Source organism: Kogia breviceps, chromosome 3, assembly GCF_026419965.1.
Source record: "Kogia breviceps isolate mKogBre1 chromosome 3, mKogBre1 haplotype 1, whole genome shotgun sequence".
Classification (NCBI taxonomy): domain Eukaryota; kingdom Metazoa; phylum Chordata; class Mammalia; order Artiodactyla; family Physeteridae; genus Kogia; species Kogia breviceps.
Window position 1 is genome coordinate 44042448 of NC_081312.1, and position 17544 is coordinate 44059991.

General features: G+C 34.2%; 1 protein-coding gene across 5 annotated transcripts in view; it reads left to right on the top strand.

Annotated features, from left to right (window-relative positions):
- The window catches only part of EXOC5 (exocyst complex component 5), a 59894-nt gene extending 43866 nt beyond the window's left edge, over nucleotides 1-16028 (top strand). The window contains exons 14-20 of one of the 5 annotated variants that reach the window (XR_010839542.1): nucleotides 3366-3486; nucleotides 4664-4750; nucleotides 6985-7093; nucleotides 7291-7506; nucleotides 8155-9765; nucleotides 13106-13157; nucleotides 13953-14836. Coding sequence is in view for 3 of the 5 variants with exons in the window: in XM_059059493.2 (XP_058915476.1) it covers nucleotides 3366-3486; nucleotides 4664-4750; nucleotides 6985-7093; nucleotides 7291-7506; nucleotides 8155-8343 (722 nt within the window). In the remaining 2 variants the exon portion in view is untranslated. Of the gene's footprint in view, nucleotides 1-3365; nucleotides 3487-4663; nucleotides 4751-6984; nucleotides 7094-7290; nucleotides 7507-8154; nucleotides 10899-13105; nucleotides 13267-13952 lie in introns of those variants that run through there. The other 4 variants (XR_010839543.1, XM_067028426.1, XM_059059493.2 and 1 more) reach the window with 4 other exon arrangements.
- The last annotated feature ends 1516 nt before the right edge of the window (nucleotides 16029-17544 follow it).

Consider the following 17544-nt stretch of genomic DNA (forward strand, 5'->3'; position numbering starts at 1 on the left):
GGATTTGTCAGATGCTAGAAGCTATAGAAAGACACAGTTCTCATATTGCTTACATTGACCAGGGCTACATGAATCACTACCGTGTATGGAAGAATGTAATACAATGCTGTAAGCTATGAAATGCCAAAGGAGCAGAAATGGAAGTGACAGCAGTTCTGGTTGAGACAGTTGAGTAAAGTAAGATTTAGAAAGGAAAGTAAGCCTTTTCAAAATAAGCCTGGAGAGGAATAGATTCATATAAACTTTTTTCGTTTATTTTTAGTCTTCTGGGTTTACTGGTATTAATAGGATAATAATGACTTCTTCCCTAAATTCCAGTCCCATTAATTCAGTTGCCTCCTTGACCTCTCTCACCTGTTCTGTGTGCATCTCAAATTTAATATATCTCAAATGAAACTCTTTATCTTCCACCTAAACTTCTTTCTTTCCCCTTCTTTTCCATGTCTTTAAAAGGCATTACTATTTACTCTTTGCTCAAGGCCCAAACCCCGGAGTTATCATAATTCTTCTTTTCATCAAACCTGATAGCCAGTCTACCAGCAAATCCTGTCTGTATACTGCCAAACATAACTCAAATTCGTCTGCTTTTCTCCATTTCCACTGATGCCACCCTGATTTAAAGATCATCATCTCTATCCATTCCTAACTGGTCTCTTTGTGTACATTCTTACCTTTCCAAATAACTGACTCCATGTAACAGTTTTGTTATAAATTCAAGGGTCTTAAAATTTCTTGCTTAAGACCCTTTAGTGGTTTCCTGTTACTCTTAGGGGAAAAATAACAAGAAACTCTTTATGAAAGTATAGCTTTTGATCTGGCCTCCTCTTATATATTCATCTTATATATTCATCTTCATCTCATATTGCATTTCCCCTCACTACCCCAGCCCCTTTGGCCTTCATTCATTTTCCTCACTCAGGTTCTTTGCACTTGGTGTCTCCCTACCCCCAGTTCTTTTCCTTCAGTTCTTCTCATGTCTGGCTTTTCACCCTTCAGATCTTAGCTAAGGTGCTACCTTCTTAGAGAAGCCTTTGCTGATCAACCTAGCTAAAGTGACACCCCTTTCCCAGCCTAGTTACGCATTATTTCATTATTGAATTAACTTTTTTCAAAGCACTTGTTACAGTGAAATTTTCATTTGTTAATATCTGCCTCACTCACCAGAATTCATTCATTGAACACATGCTTAAGTCCTTACCCTTGTACTCATGCAGCTTACATTCTTGTGGAAAAGATAGACAAATGACTAGTAAGTGCAATGAATAAAAATAAAATTGAGTAAGGAATAGAGAATAGTAATGGGAGGTAGGATGGGGAATTCAGGGGCAGAGGGCTTTTTTAGAAAGGCTGGTCAGAAAAGGCCTCTGAGGAGACATGAACCAGAGAGCTGAATGAAGTGAAGGAGTAAATTGAATATTTGGAGAAAGAGTATTTTAAGTAGAGAGAACAGCATGTAAGTTCTCTTGAATAGTGAACTTCATGGGAATCTTACCTATCTTAGGAATCTTATCTGTCTTAATTGCCATTATAGGCTAGCACCTAGAAAGCACATAGCACATGCTCAAAAATGTTTGACTGTATATAACATCATTCCATAAAGTTTCTAAGGTTGAAGCAAAATTACCCATAATTCAGTAACCTTGTGGTTTATTCTTACCCTTTTTTTTTAACCTGCAACATGTAGATAAGCATTTATAGCCTGCTTCCCCCCTCCTCCACCCCATACAGCAGAAACTTGACATCAAGTATTTAACATTTGCCATTTACAAATAAGCTAATATGGTAATTTGTATTGGGATAATAATATCCACCTCAAAGATGTGAAGATTAAAGAAGATAATTAAAAAGTAACATGAATTTGATTCTGTATGGTATGAAGGAGTTGTTCTTTAGCTATTATGGAAGCCTAGCTTCTTCATTTTAATAGCAGTATTCATAATTTGGAAGGGCTTAGAAGATTTCCTGGTAGGATGAGAATGTCCCTTATACTCATAAACATTTTCCATGCAGCTATTTAGTTAGTACATACTACTATTATTTCTAATGATTTTATAAAATTCTGTCATGCATATATATTATAAAGTTAACCACCCCCTATTATTAGACATCTTGGATCTTTTCAGCAATTTAGTAGTACAAATAATGCTACAGTGAACATTGTAGAGCTTAAAGTGTTTTCCTTATTTTGAATTATTTTCTTTGGATAAAATTCTGGAAGTGAAATTACCAGATCAAAGTGTATTGCAAATTTAAAAAATTTTTATATGTATATACTATTTTCCTAAGGGTCTTTTTCCCACTAATCTATACTGCTGCTGACATGTATGATTATACTAGCTTTTCAGCACACCACTGAATATTCTTTAAAAACTTTAATAATTTAGTGGTTAAAAACGTACATCACTATTGCCTTTTCATGTCTTTCATTAATAGCAAGGATTAGTATTTTCTACATGTGTATTGACTTTTTTTCTCTTGTAAATTTGTCTTGGAGCCTTTAATTTTCTTATCAATTGGTGATTTTGTCATTTATGGGAAAATAAAACACCTTTATTTTCCATTTTTAAAACTTTGAAAAAAAATCCTCCTCCTGTAAAGAACTCCAGGTATTAAACTTTTGTTTTCTCATTTTCTGTATTTTTCCTAGCCCCTTATGTCTTTGAACTTTAGCTAGAAACATAAATGTCTGGTTAGTAGGGACCTTAGAGTTTAACTGTTACTCTCTTACAAAAGAGGAAACTGAAATCTGGAGAGATCACTTGTCTGTTTTGGGGTCAGAATGTGAAGTGGCTTGAATACAGTGCTGAAAATCTGGAATTTATTATGTTGACAGTGAGGAGACTTTGAATTATTTTTGAGGAAATAGTAGAGAACATGGTGAGTGAAATATGTTAAATACATTATTATGGCAACAATATATAGCATAAAAGATAAGGGGATTTGAACCAGGATACTAATAAGAAAATTATTTTAAGTGTTATCAGAGGTAATGAGGCCTGGTTATAAGAAAAATGGTAGAAGTGTATTCATGGCTCATGAATCATTGGGCATAGGAGGGCAGGAAAGGGAAGGAGAAGGTATAGTCCAAGGTGATTCATTTATTGATTTATTTATTTTTGATTTATCTCCACAAATAATGAAGACTTGAGTAGATAGTGAAAATTTGGACGTAAAAACTTTGGATGAATTTTATTAAATTATTAACAAGCTTAATTTTACTCTTCTGTCCACAAAAATTATTGCTGATTTAATGAAACATCAGTTACTTTTATGCATGTTGTATATATAAAACCACATTTTTTTTTCTGTTGCTTACATGAATTTCTTTAATAAGATTCTAACATATACATGCCTTCCAACTTTAGGAATTCCTTCTTCAGATTCTAGGAATGCAAATCTCTATTTTTTGGATGTTGTGCACCAGGCCAATACTATTTTTCATCTTTTTGACAAGCAGTTTAATGATCACCTTATGCCACTAATAAGGTTAGTCAGATTGTCTGATTTTCATTGGTGTTTCAATGAATATTATAATGTTCTACTTCTTGTTAAAATTTAAAAGTAATAGATGTTCGTTAAAACATCATACAGGAACAGGAGGGTGTGTAATAAGTAAAAGCCCTTTTCCTCTTCCTTGCCTTCCTGTTTTCCTTCTGTGGTATTAATTTTGGTTTACTGAATGTGTCATAAACCTAAATCTGATATGAAAGACAACTTCTAGCTTGTTCCCACTTATTATAATAAAACGATGTACAATAACAATTTTATGAGATCAATAGGACAGGTTTTTGATGAGGCATTAAATAAGGTTTAGTTTATATCTTCCTATCAATTTATGTGAACTTTTAAAGCATGTGAGGATTAAATAAGGTAGTAGATATGTGAACATGCTTTTTAAAATTGTATGTGTAGTACTATAATTAAAGAGGAAGAATATTCATATAGAAGGTAAAATTCTAGACATTTTGTATAAATGTTGATATGCCAAGAAATAATTAGTCTAGAAATGATCTCAAAGATAAAGATTACTTGTGATCCCTGAATCACGTTTTGAAAGATTTACTTTTTAAAGAGCTCTAATGTCACATAGCAAAGAATTCATGTAATTATTAGGGTTGCATATTCTTTAATATTTTGTGTTTTTTGACATTTAGGTAATATTCAGAAGGTAAATATGGCTACCAAGTTGGTTTTGTTTTTTGTTTTTTTTAATATAGGAAAGCTAAATACAATTGAATTGGGTGTTAGTCTCTAAATTTTAATTAGTATAATTTGCTATATTCTCAAGACTTTGTGATTTTTCTTACTGATATACCAGAAATTTAATGAAAAAAGAAACCAAATAATTTCAGAATTTCAAAATCACATGTTTATATTCTAAAGGGTTGTCTCCTCACAGATGAAAGTAATAAATCTAAATCCTCCTCTTCCTTCTCTTTTAACTGGTTAATTTTTCCTAGTGTGACTATTGTAATGAATTGGGCATAGTGAATACTAAATGATTTCTTTACTATTTATATTCTTCTTGGATTGGGGAGCAAGTTAAAATAATGTGTGTGTGTGTGTGTAGGTATATAGCAATACACATATATATGCCTATGAAAAACTGTTAGAATTTTAAGGCTACTAATGTGATCTTTCCCCCCCTTTAAACATTCAATAGCTCTTCTCCTAAGTTATCTGAATGCCTTCAGAAGAAAAAAGAAATAATTGAACAGATGGAGATGAAATTAGATACTGGCATTGATAGGCAAGTTGTTAGTTTTACTATTTCTCTTGCATTTTTTTGTTGTGTTTATTTTTTTATTTAAAAATTTTTTTAACATCTTTATTGGAGTATAATTGCTTTACAATGTTGTGTTAGTTTCTACTGTATAACAAAGTAAATCAGTTATATGTATACATATATCCCCATGTCCCCTCCCTCTTGTGTCTCCCTCCCACCCTCTCTATCCCACGCCTCTAGGTGGTCACAAAGCACCGAGCTGATCTCCCTGTGCTATCTCTTGCATTTTTTTTTAATTGTAAAAACACCATTGTAACAACAGGAAAATGATTTTCAGAGGAAAAAAAAGTCTATTTTAATTCCACCATCCTGCTATAACGTTTGATTTTATTTTTACATATTGCTTTCATCTTTATTATTAGAATATTGTTTTTATTGGCTTCCAGGTTTATTATTTATGGAAGTCAGTATGTTTAGACTTACTTTTAAAGCAGATTCTATTTAAAATCTTTTTTTGTAAATGCCCCCTCCTACACACACACACGCGCGCGCACACACACACACACACACACACACACACCCTCTAGAGGATTTTATTTTTTTTATTTATTTATTTTATGTAGTACGCGGGCCTCTAACTGCTGTGGCCTCTCCCGTTGCGGAGCCCAGGCTCCAGATGCGCAGGCCCAGCGGCCATGGCTCACGGGCCTAGCCCCTCCGCGGCATGTGGGATCCTCCCGGACCGGGGCACGAACCCGCGTCCCCTGCATCGGCAGGCGGACTCTCAACCACTGCGCCACCAGGGAAGGCCAAGGATTTTATTTTCAGTTAGAACTGTTGGGCTAATGTCTGAAATGCTTTAAATAAATATACTGATTTTCTAAAAGTAACTTGCATTAAGTGAATGCAGATTCTACATTCAAAAAATTTTTGTAATGTTTATTGAATGAACTTTTTGGCCAACTCAGTATTTATCAAGAATTTGCTATGTGCTGGGCACAGAACAAGGATCTTTACCTGTATAATTTCATTTATTAAGTAGGAAATAGTATTCCCATTTTACAGGTGAGGAAATGAAAGCTTAAAGAAATGAGGTAGGGCTTCCCTGGTGGCGCAGCGGTTGAGAATCCGCCTGCCAATGCAGGAGACATGGGTTCAAGCCCTGGTCTGGGAAGATCCCACATGCCACAGAGCGGCTGGGCCCGTGAGCCAGAACTACTGAGCCTGCGCGTCTGGAGCCTGCGCTCCACAACGGGAGAGGCCACAATAATGAGAGGCCCGCGCACTGCGATGAAGAGTGGCCCCCGCTTATCACAACAAGAGAAAGCCCTCGCACAGAAACAGACCTAACACAGCCCTAAATAAATTTAAAAAAAAAAAAAAAAAAAGAAATGAGGTAGTTTGCTCAAGATCATAATGCTGGATATTTGGGACTCAAATTCTAAAGCCCATGCTACTAGGTTTGGGCATATTTTTATTTACTGTAATTCTACTCCTTTCTCTTCTATTCAAGAAAACATATTTGAATATAAGTTAGTTACAGGAACTCTAGCCCTTAATATCTTTGTCTTTTGCCAATCTATTATCCTTTGCCAGCTTCATTTTATTCATTGTTGTGCTTAGATTGCTTGGTCTTTAATTACTCCCTCGTAATTACCCTAAAATTTATTTCCTTTAACCATAATTATCTTACAGATCCTGAAATCTGGATTAATGCAGACTCTTTTATTCCCATAACCGGATGGCTGATTGTTATTGGAGAACACCACATAACTCAAACATTATTCGTGCCATTACAAACACATACTCTCATTTCTCAACTGGGTCTTCAGTACCACTTGTTCAGCCTCCTGCTTGTCCTTAGACTGTGAAACTCGGGTTCTTCTCACCTGTTCTTCTAAACTTTGGCCATTCCTCATAAGCCCCCCTATCTTACTGCCTTCCTAAGCATTCTCCAAATATAGTTGTTAAGGAAACCAATTAGTGACAGTCTTCTAAGATCTTTAAGATTTCCTTAGAGTAATGGGCAAATGAATCTTTGCCCTGTGTTTTGAGCAGGAAGCTAATAAAACTAAGAGGTCTTTGAAGTCAAGACCTAGAATTTACTTTTTTAAAATCTAAAGTATACCCATAGTAAAATAGTCTCATGGTAACATAAAATTAAATAATTTAAATTTAATTTATTATAAATAATATAAATAAAAGTAAATATAAAGTAAATTAAATGGATCAAATACATGGTGTTCTCAATTCTCTAGGACATTAAATTGTATGATTGGACAAATGAAGCATATCTTGGCTGCAGAACAAAAGAAAACAGATTTTAAGCCAGAAGATGAAAACAATGTTTTGATTCAGTATACTAATGTGAGTAAAATGATTCAGTATGCTACTAAGAATATCTGCTTTGTTTGTACTTTTGTTAACATTTCATTGATGTATCTTATTATGCTCTAAGTTTTTAAATTTTATACTTAGAGATTAATGAGAAACTATATGTATTTTCTCCTTAGCTAAGCTGATACACATTTCTATGTAATAAGTATAGAAAAATTTTTTTACAGGCCTGTGTTAAAGTCTGTGCTTATGTAAGAAAACAAGTGGAGAAGATTAAAAATTCCATGGATGGGAAGAATGTGGATACAGTTTTGATGGAACTTGGAGTACGTTTTCATCGACTTATTTATGAGCATCTTCAACAATATTCCTATAGTTGTATGGGTGGCATGTTAGCAATTTGTGATGTTGCTGAATATAGGAAGTGTGCCAAAGACTTCAAGGTATGTGTTCACAAATATCAGACTTGTAAATAGGTTCAAGAACATAAGTCAGATCATAAAAAATGTGTACTGACTTATAATCATTAGTGAAAAGTTTATAACTTTTGTTGACATTGTAGTGAGACAGAACATTTCCTAACTGAAAAAGTATTGTTGCAGTCATATTTTCAATATTAACACATTTTTGCTTTGAGCTTTATTTTAGACAAGGCCATATTTCAGTTCCATAGTCCGAATGACTTTATTAAATAACGCCCATGACTAATGCTGCATATATCAGATATCAGGAAAATATGTTCTTTCTTCATGTACATCTCTCTGAAATCAGTTTCCCTTAATGTTTAAATTATTTAAGAAACCTGCTAAATCAGTAATAACTAATTCCAGTTTACAAAAGTATAAATGATTATTACTATTTAAGAAAATTGGCATAATATGAATCTTTTCAAAAAGATTATAGTGAGTTTTATAAGGTCTGAAATATTTGAGTTTTAACACTTCAGGAACTTTAAAAAATTCTAACATTGAACTCTCCAACATTAGATAAGTCCTGAATAACAGTACATAAGTGAGAAGAATTTACAAACTGATTGTAAAACTAAACATTTTGTTTCAATGTTATTTTTTCGTTTTCTTATCTCAATTCAGATTCCTCTGGTATTACAGCTTTTTGATACTCTGCATGCACTTTGCAATCTTCTGGTAGTAAACCCAGATAATTTAAAGCAAGTCTGCTCAGGAGAACAACTTGCTAATCTGGACAAGAACATTCTTCACTCCTTCGTACAACTTCGTGCTGACTATAGATCTGCCCGCCTTGCTCGACATTTCAGCTGAGGTTGAATTTACAAGGGCAGTGTGTTGTACTTCAGCAGGCCTTGGTTGATAGAAAGCACAGGCGGTTTCTTATGACACAGCCAACATTTTATTGAATAATGACTGTTTAGAAAAACAGCAGCCATACTTACCCTTGAGATTTTATTTGATATTTGGACACTACTAAGCATATTTTGCTCTTTTCCCTTACGTTGAATTTTAATTCCGTTTTTGAACTTATAAATTTCAGACTCTGTAAAGCTATATGTCATTGTTTTCATCCTGGAAAATGTTGGTGTCAGAAGGCAAATGAGATGTTACCAGTGTTCTGGTTCATGTTCTTTAACATAGTCCATTGGGAAATTTCACCATCCTGTTTTGCACTAAAGATGGGTAAAATCCAGCAAAACTACATTTATTATTTATCAATTTTCAGTGACCTTTTCAGCACTGGTAATTGTAAATCAGGTTATTTTAGGTTTTCCTAGAGAACTTTTTGCTTCTTTCAGAAGGTTAATTAACAATTGGGCATAATTTTTGTAGTTGGTTGATTGGATTTTTCTGAGGTACAACAATAATACTATTCCAAGAAAAATGTTATAAACAAAACTAAAATTATGAAATGTTTTATGTAGGTATTAGCAGTGGATCAGAATACATCTGCTTTCTGGGTAAAAAAAAAAAACTTAAATGTTTACAATTTCTTATTTGGTAAACAGATTTTTAAGCCAATGCTAGCAAGAAATTAATAAAATTACCTTATTTTATATTTTGCTTAAGATAAGGTGGAGGATCTTAACTAAAGGACCATATTTATTCATTATTTTAATATTATAAGGGAAGTAAAAAAATGAGGTATAGTCTAAATGGTGCATATGAGAAGTATTGACAGTGTTCAGCAACAATGCAGTCCTTTAAGATTTCTACCTTTATGCAAAACTGGAATAAGATGGAATGGCTAAACATGCAGGTAGTCTTCTATTTTAAGAGGAATTGGGAATTGATAGTTAGCATTATATTCTAAGTCTCGAGATAAACTTTGCAAGGACTAGTTGCTTTTTAAATCTTTAGTTTCTGTCATTACCTTTTTCAGGGCATTTCTGAAGCGATTCCTACTGAATGTAGTTAATTGAATTGGCTTAATATGGTGGCATAATAAATCACTTATAAAATTTTAAACATCAAGCAGAAATTTAGAAAGATCTTTACCCTAAAAACTATAAACTTGCTCTGTGAGAATGCATTCTTAGCTATATGTAGTGTTTCAGCTTTGATTGTGTTTTTCATAGTCTTCAGGAACAGATAAACTTTAATGTTCAACTCATTCTTGACTTTTCTTTTTCCTTTAATGTAGGCTTTTTGGCCTAATTTTGGAAAACTAATTTTAAGAATATGTTTCTGAATGTTCATCAACTTTACCAAAACTTCCAGGTCCAGAGCAAGGTAGCTACTGTTTAAAGTTACTATTGACTGAATCATTTTCTGTTTAGCCCAGTGTTATCAGGGTAAGCGAGAGAAATGAAGTATGCCAACTTTTATCAAAGCATTTTAGGAAATTATGGCAGCTTTAGAAGGCTGTCTGGTTTTCTATTCCTTAGCCAAAGGAAAGCCAGAACAGGTTTTGGATAGTAGAGAAAGTCATATGCTTGTACTATTGCCATTTTAGAAAGCTCTGATGTGAATTCAAATTATACCTCTGTTACTTAAAGCCAACAATTTTAAAGCAGTAGTTTTACTGGCCACTTGAACTCTTTGTACACAGTGTCAATTTGTAAAAAAAATTAAAAAGGGAAAAAAATATCAAATAAAACCTGAGAGAACACTTTAAGACTTCCAAATCAGAAAAGTGCTTCAAATTATTTTGTTTGGATTAATTTTTTTAATGTAAAACATATATTTGTTGCTTAGATATTTTGTTAATTATTATTTCCATGTTTGAGTTCTGTGCAATATTTTCCATTATGTCCATTGACAGGACAGTAACAGAAAACTCGTGACTACTTAATTTAGAAGTGTTAACATTAATGCTCAATAAACAAATTCCCTGCAATTGTTTTTTTTTTTATTTCACTCCATTTTTACATTTTGAGGACATCCATACTGAATTTTATAAATTATTTTTTATTTAAATTAAGATGTTTCTTATTTTTCATTGCATAGGTCTTCCTTTTTAATCAGAAAAATACTTGACTATATAATCAAAATTAGAAACAGATTGTCTTTCTCTAAGAAAAAAAATTTGTTTTATAAAGCAGTATGCATTCATTGTATTTCATTTTGAAAGTATTTTTCATATTAATGGACACTACAAAATTCTGCTCAAAATATATGGCTCAAAAGAGATGTAAGTAAAGTGTTTTTCATATGCACATGGTAAAATTTTAGGTAGCGATAACGGAACTTTGTATATCAGTAACTTTAGTCAACATTTGAATAAGGAGAATCTTTATAATTTTCCATAGTTTCACATGAGCTAACATGCAATGTTTAGATAATGTTTTGAAATTGAAAATAGACTTTTTTTTTTTTTTTTTGCGGTATGCGGGCCTCTCCAGTTGCGGAGCACAGGCTCCGGACGCGCAGGCTCAGCGGCCATGGCTCACGGGCCCAGCCGCTCCGCGGCATGTGGGATCTTCCCGGACCGGGGCACGAATCCGCGTCCCCTGCATCGGCAGGCGGACTCCTAACCACTGCGCCACCAGGGAAGCCCGAAAATAGACTCTTAAACACTACGTTTTTAGAAAATGCAGAAACACTCGATAAAAAGCTTGAGTGTATTACATTTTCATAACACAAAGTGAAATACAGAACACAGGTTTAAGAAGGAAGTCTAGCTTCTATAAGTTATGATATTGAAAATGACAGCTAACCAAAGTAGCTGAATACTTCTTACGAGGAATTGTTAAATAATGGCTGGATGCATCTTTAGACAGTTGGTTATCTGACTATTTCAAGACAGTTATTAGTAGCCTCATTTAGAGTATCCCATGGTTGCAAGTCCCTAGCACCTTTCTTGTTTTAAAAAGAGCTTCTAAGTAAGTTAATTTATGGTATATTTTAGACCATTCCTTTCCTCTCACTTTAAATATATCACTCTGAATATCAGCCTTCCCACTCACCATAAAATTATTTAATTAGCCAGTAAATTGACTCAAAGTGCACAATTTACTGCTTCCTTAAAATGCCTTTTTCTCATCTATTATGGTGAAATATTTACCTCTAGCTAGATAAAGAGATTTTTGTTCTTGAAATGCCACAAAGCCCATTAGGTGGTCATGTTTATGAAGTAGTGCTTAAGGCATGCTTGAACTGCACATGAGAGTAAGTAAGGTTCCCTGGGTGCATAATTTGTTAGTGACTTTAAAAGCTCAGATCTGGGAGTTTAACTTTTTTTTTAATACAAAAATATTCTATGTATTACCGTTTATTGCCCATTGACTCAGAAGTATGACATATTTTCTAGAAGCATAGTGATTTCTAGTGGAGAATTTGACATATGAAGCATTCTGAGCTTTCATCCAATTAGTTTAACTATATTCAGTCCCTGTAGTACTTCTCTCTGCTTGAAGAAGTCTGTCCTGAAATACATTGTATACTTTGGAGGAAAAGACCAGTCCATACTGTTACTGTATATAATTCTATATAAAGTAAAAATAGCATTTAAAAATTTTTGATGCATAATAAAGTATAGCTATATTTATTGACTTTAGTCCCATGCACTGTGCTAAGCCCTTTACATACATTATCTCATTTGGTTTCAAAGGAGCCCTAGGAGTAGGGTACTGTTATCTCCATTTGACAGACCCTGTGCACAGAAGTTTTAAGTAGATCTGCTCAAGGTCTACAGCTAAGTAAAAGACTCAGATAGAAACCTGAATGATTCTCACACTTTATCTTCTATACACTATTCTCCTTATGCATCATAAAATATTGTTTGATAGGCTCATTAGTTTTGCTTAGTCTAATTTTCTTTTCATCCAATGTTTGGTTCTCGTTGTAGTGTTTAGATTATGAAGTTGAGATACAGGGCTAATGTCTAATTTACTGTTAGACTTTTTCGTAATGTGTCCGGTGTGTGGTCATACTTTTATAAAATTTGGTTTTTAAAATTTTATAAGTGGTCATGAAATTTTAATTGAATATTAAGTGTGTACCTACTAGAAACCTTCCATCAAAAAGTTCTTTAGGGCTTCCCTGGTGGTGCAGTGGTTGAGAGTCTGCCTGCTGATGCAGGGGACGCGGATTCGTGCCCCGGTCCAGGAAGATCCCACATGCGGCGGAGCGGCTGGGCCTGTGAGCCATGGCCGCTGAGCCTGCGCGTCCGCAGCCTGTGCCCCGCAACGGGAGAGGCCACAGCAGTGAGAGGCCCACGTACCGCAAAAAAAAAAAAAAAGTTCTTTAGTGAGTTATTTTGCATAATCATACTACTGTTTGAGTAATAATTTTTGTAACAGAAAAACTTCAGGTATTTTGTACCATATTTTGTAACATGGGAGTGAATGACAACTCTACCTTGAGAGATATTAAGAAATCAGTATTTCTGCCTTCAAAAACAGACTATTTTAATGTCACAAGTTTGCCAATTCTGTTGTTTATTTAGTGCATTGGTAGTTTTTAAATGGCTAATGCTGGAGTGAAAACATGGACAAAAACGTACTCAATGTATTAGCAATAGGCAGTCATTTTTATGTAATCAAATATTGCATATTTAATCTTTTTAAAATTGCCTTAACTCTTAACTTTTATTCTTACCACTGATCAATCTTTCTCTTTCCAAATTTAGGGGAGAAACAACCCTCAAGTGTATATAGGAGAGAAACCTGACACATTAGAGAGTAAGAATTTTAATTGGTGACTTGAAGCAGCTGGGTTGATAACCCTGGGCTTAACAAGATTGATATTTTTAAACTAGGCCCTGTATACTTTAACATCGTTATCTGGGAGGTAACACTAAACTTCAATTCTTGTGATTAATAACACTTTTGTGGGGGAGAGACAAGTAATTAACCATATTTGCTCATTTTCTAAGTGGTTTAGAAGGTTGCAGTCTGCCTCACCATGCAAAGCTAATTTAAATATGAATATATAACAGTCATACTCCAAACAGCAAACAAGCTCAGAGGAAAGTCATTTATTCAGAAGGCATAGATTTGTGCTAGACAGCAGTGATGCATTACAAATATATAATTATTTTCACTAATATTTGAGCAGGTGGAATGGATTAGAACATGGTCAACATTATGCTGCTGCTAACATGTATTTTCCTATATTAATATGTACTGTGCAACATGTATTAAAATGGTCAATAATTCATTTTAGCCGGGATACTAATATTTATATTACTGTGTTGAAGAGACAGTATCCAACTGAGCCACTTTTAATTTAAAAGTCTGAAACTGGAATTAAGTTTACTTTCAAAAACCACTTAAATTACTTTATAATCACTGGAAGGTCAATAAAACATAGAATTATCAGTGACTGGTCACTTAATAGGAAGAAGTATGGAGGGTTAAGAACAGGGATACGAATCTGGAATGAATTAAATTAAGTTTCATTTATACTCAGATGAGTGACTTCCTTTTGTTTTCACCATTGGCAATCTTAAATGAAGGAAAATGTCTTTCTTCCAGAGTATCTTCATATTAATAAACTAAGTTTGAAGATTGGATGGAACCAACTCCAAGGAATTAATCTCCAGTGGTGGACTTTCAGATTTTTTAGATTAAACTTTGAGAGGTAGGAAGCCTTCTTGATGCCCCTGTAATTTTAAATAGGCAGGTGCCTTGGAATGGGGCCCTCCCTTTTTACCTGCCTGTCATTCTAATCTTTATACTGTGGGTAAATTTGGTTTCTTTGAACTCTGGCATTTTGTTGTGGCAGTCTATCAAACCTGCAGCTTTTTGCTATAGAGAATATTATCCAAATAGAATCTGGACAATGCTGAACTAAAGAAAACTGTGAAACTACCTCTTAAGTATATTGTTTGCAAATGCTGTGTGCTATGTGGAAATACTTTATAAGGAATAATACTAAGTGCCTCTATATTAGGATTCTTCAGTAGAATGTATTTTCATTTTTTGCCACAAGGGGGAGAAGTTATTTTTATAGTAATACTTACAAACATTTTTGTTTTATAAAAATAGTACTCACATAGTGTGTCTCTACTGAACAGCACCTATGAACATGTCGCTATCCTAACTAACTGGAAGAGTGTGTGAGTATGTGTGTGTGTTTAAGATTCTGAAAGTCGTGTGAGAAGAATTTCTGGGTGAATTAATGACACAAAACAAACAGTTTTGAAGAACATATATGTGCACAGTGGACCCAGGAACTGGACAGATTTCGTCATTAAAATTGTTTTTTTAATCATTGAATTCCTTTATCAGCTCTTTAAGAATAATAAGAATCTATTGGTTCATTTTTTTGCTTTCTGCTTTTTAAAGAAAAATTTTCAAAACAATCTCTAACTTACAGAAAGGTTGTAAATATGGTACAAATAAAAATTTTCCACTTTGAGAGTAAGTTGCTGTCATGATGCCCCATCACCCTGCAATACTTCTATATTTCCAAAGAGAAGAAATTCTCCTATATAACCATCAAAATCAGGAAATTAACATTGATATATTACTCCCATCTAATCTTAAGACCCCATTCAGGTTTCACCAGTTGTCCCAATAATGTTTTATAAGGATGCACTTCAAAATCATGTGTTGTCTTAGGTCATAGTGTCTCTAGTTTCTTTCACTCTGGAATGGTTCCTCAGTCTTTCATTGACTTTTACTACCCTTGGCACTTTTGTAGATTATAAGCCAGTTATTATGTAAAATATCCCTAAATTTGGTTTATCTGTTTCCTCGTGGATAGATTCCAGTTGTGCTTTTTTGGCAGGGGTATTACAAAAGCAATTCTGTGTTCTTATTGCATCCTATTAGGTAGTGCACAATTTCAGTGCACTGTTTCTGATGATATTCATTTTGATCACTTGCTTAAGGTACCACCTATCAGGCTTCTTCACTGTAAAGTTACTTCCTCCCTTTGTAAGTATTTTGTGAGGAGGTAGTTTGAAGCTATGTATATATCCTGCTCCTAATCAAAATTTCAGGTTATTAATATCAGTATGAATTCACGGTTTTCTAGTCAATGGATTATATTCTGTTATTTATTTTGAATCTCAAATCATCCCACATTTGGTCAATGGGAGCCCTTTCAAGTTGGCTCCTGTGTCCTTTGACAAGTTGCCATCATTTTTTAAGTACTTTCTTACATTTGGGCACACAGGTTTCTCCAAACTTACCTTGTACTTGCCTGCCCTGTCTTTGGAATCAGCTGTTTCTCTGCCTTTTAGTGGAAATTGGTATTTAGAAACTACAATTTGTGCATGAGATGTGTTTATAATTGAGATATCGGTGCCACACTCCTTCTCAGTGGACAGTGCTCTAGGGCTTTATGTGTGTATATACGTGTATATGTTTTAAATTTACATACACATACACTTTACTGTGTGACACCCTTTTCACCTCATTTGAGCTCCAGTACCCCATATTGTATTTCTCTCTTCCCCCATGCAGGAGGGGGACTTCCTCACTCCACTCAGCTTCTGAGGCTTTGGCTTTAGGACAGGTTGGGGGAATGAAAACAGTCATTACAGAAAACATGTAAAGATTTAAAAATTCTAAATAAAAATTACTCATAATTTCATCATTCAGAAACAACTATTTTTTTGTGTATTTTCTTTTATTGTAGTGATCAAAGTAACAAAGCTGAATTGAGAAGGGTAAAGTGTTTATGCCAAAAATACGAGGCTTATATTTTAAGGAATTAAATTTGAAATCATATCATATGTTTTTCTATAATACGTGTCCTTGCTACTATGAGTAGTTAATGATAAAGTACATCAGAGAAACAGATTCTGAGAAAGGAAATATGACCATTAAGGACTAAATACCAGTAGGTTATTGTTATTTTATTACTAATAAAATTCAAAGGAAAAATTGATCATAAAATTGTTTTATAGGCCAGCAAATAAAAATATATTTAAGTAAGATCAACTTTATATGAGAAAGGAGTCTACCTAGACTGGATTTATTACATCTTAAACTTCGTTTGAAATAGGAGTCTATATATGGGCAAAGTACTTAATCCTCAGTTTCCTTGTTAGTGCTCTATGATCACTGCTAAGGCTAAAATTCTGTAATTCCAAATGCAGGCATTCTGTTGAGAGTGTATAGTGATGTCAGAAATAGATTAGCTTAAGAAGTCATGTCTGAGCCCAACTGAGAGTATCTGAGAGCTAGATCCTCCTCCAGTGCTGCCAGCTTGCAGTGACCGTATACCACTTTGATTAAGAGCTAAGGCTCTTGAATCAGACAAATGGCAGATGTGCATCTTGGCTTTGTCACTTGCTAATTATGTGACCTTGTGCGAGTGTTGTAAAGTGGGGAGAAAAGACATTTGTGGTTTTCATCCTTACCATTTCTATCAGCTTTTTGAAGGTGTTTCCAGTCCTATGTGGGATCACCTCATTGGCTCATTTTTCATCTGACCAACATTTATTGAAATGTTGTCCTTTGTCCAGTACCGTATTAGAAGCTAGGGATATTAAGATTAAGTAATAAGATCCTGCCCTCAAGAGTGTAGCCTAGTGAGAAAGTTAATGTATGCAACCAATGATAGTATTCTATAAGTGCGATAACAGTAGCATGGAACCAAGTACTGTGAGAGTCCACAGGGAGCTGTTACTAAATTTGTGGGCTGGTGGGGAGGGTTGGTAATTAAAACTATTAAAGTTACCTTTTATTAAACACCTATTATGTGTCAGACACCTTGGTAATAATACATTTGTTATTGTGCTTAATACAGTGGAAGGTAGGTACTGTTTTTATCCCCATTTTACAAATGAGGGAACTGAGGCACAGAGAAGTTAGATAACTTGACAGAGGTTAAATATCTAAGAAATAATAGAGTCAGAATTCAAACTATAACCACAGGCTTCCAGAGCCAGTGCTTTAAACACTCTGTTCTGTTACCTCCAAAAAGATTTCACACTAGACTTTTAAAAGTCAAGGAGCATTTCAGGAAATGGAACAGGTTAGAGGGGCATTCCAGGTAGATATGACTCACACTTGCAAAGGTGTGGTGCATGAGTCACTGGTGTATTCACTGAATGTGAGTAGAGCTTAGGGTATGTGGTCTGTATGAAAGGCAAGTAAAGCCTGGAATATT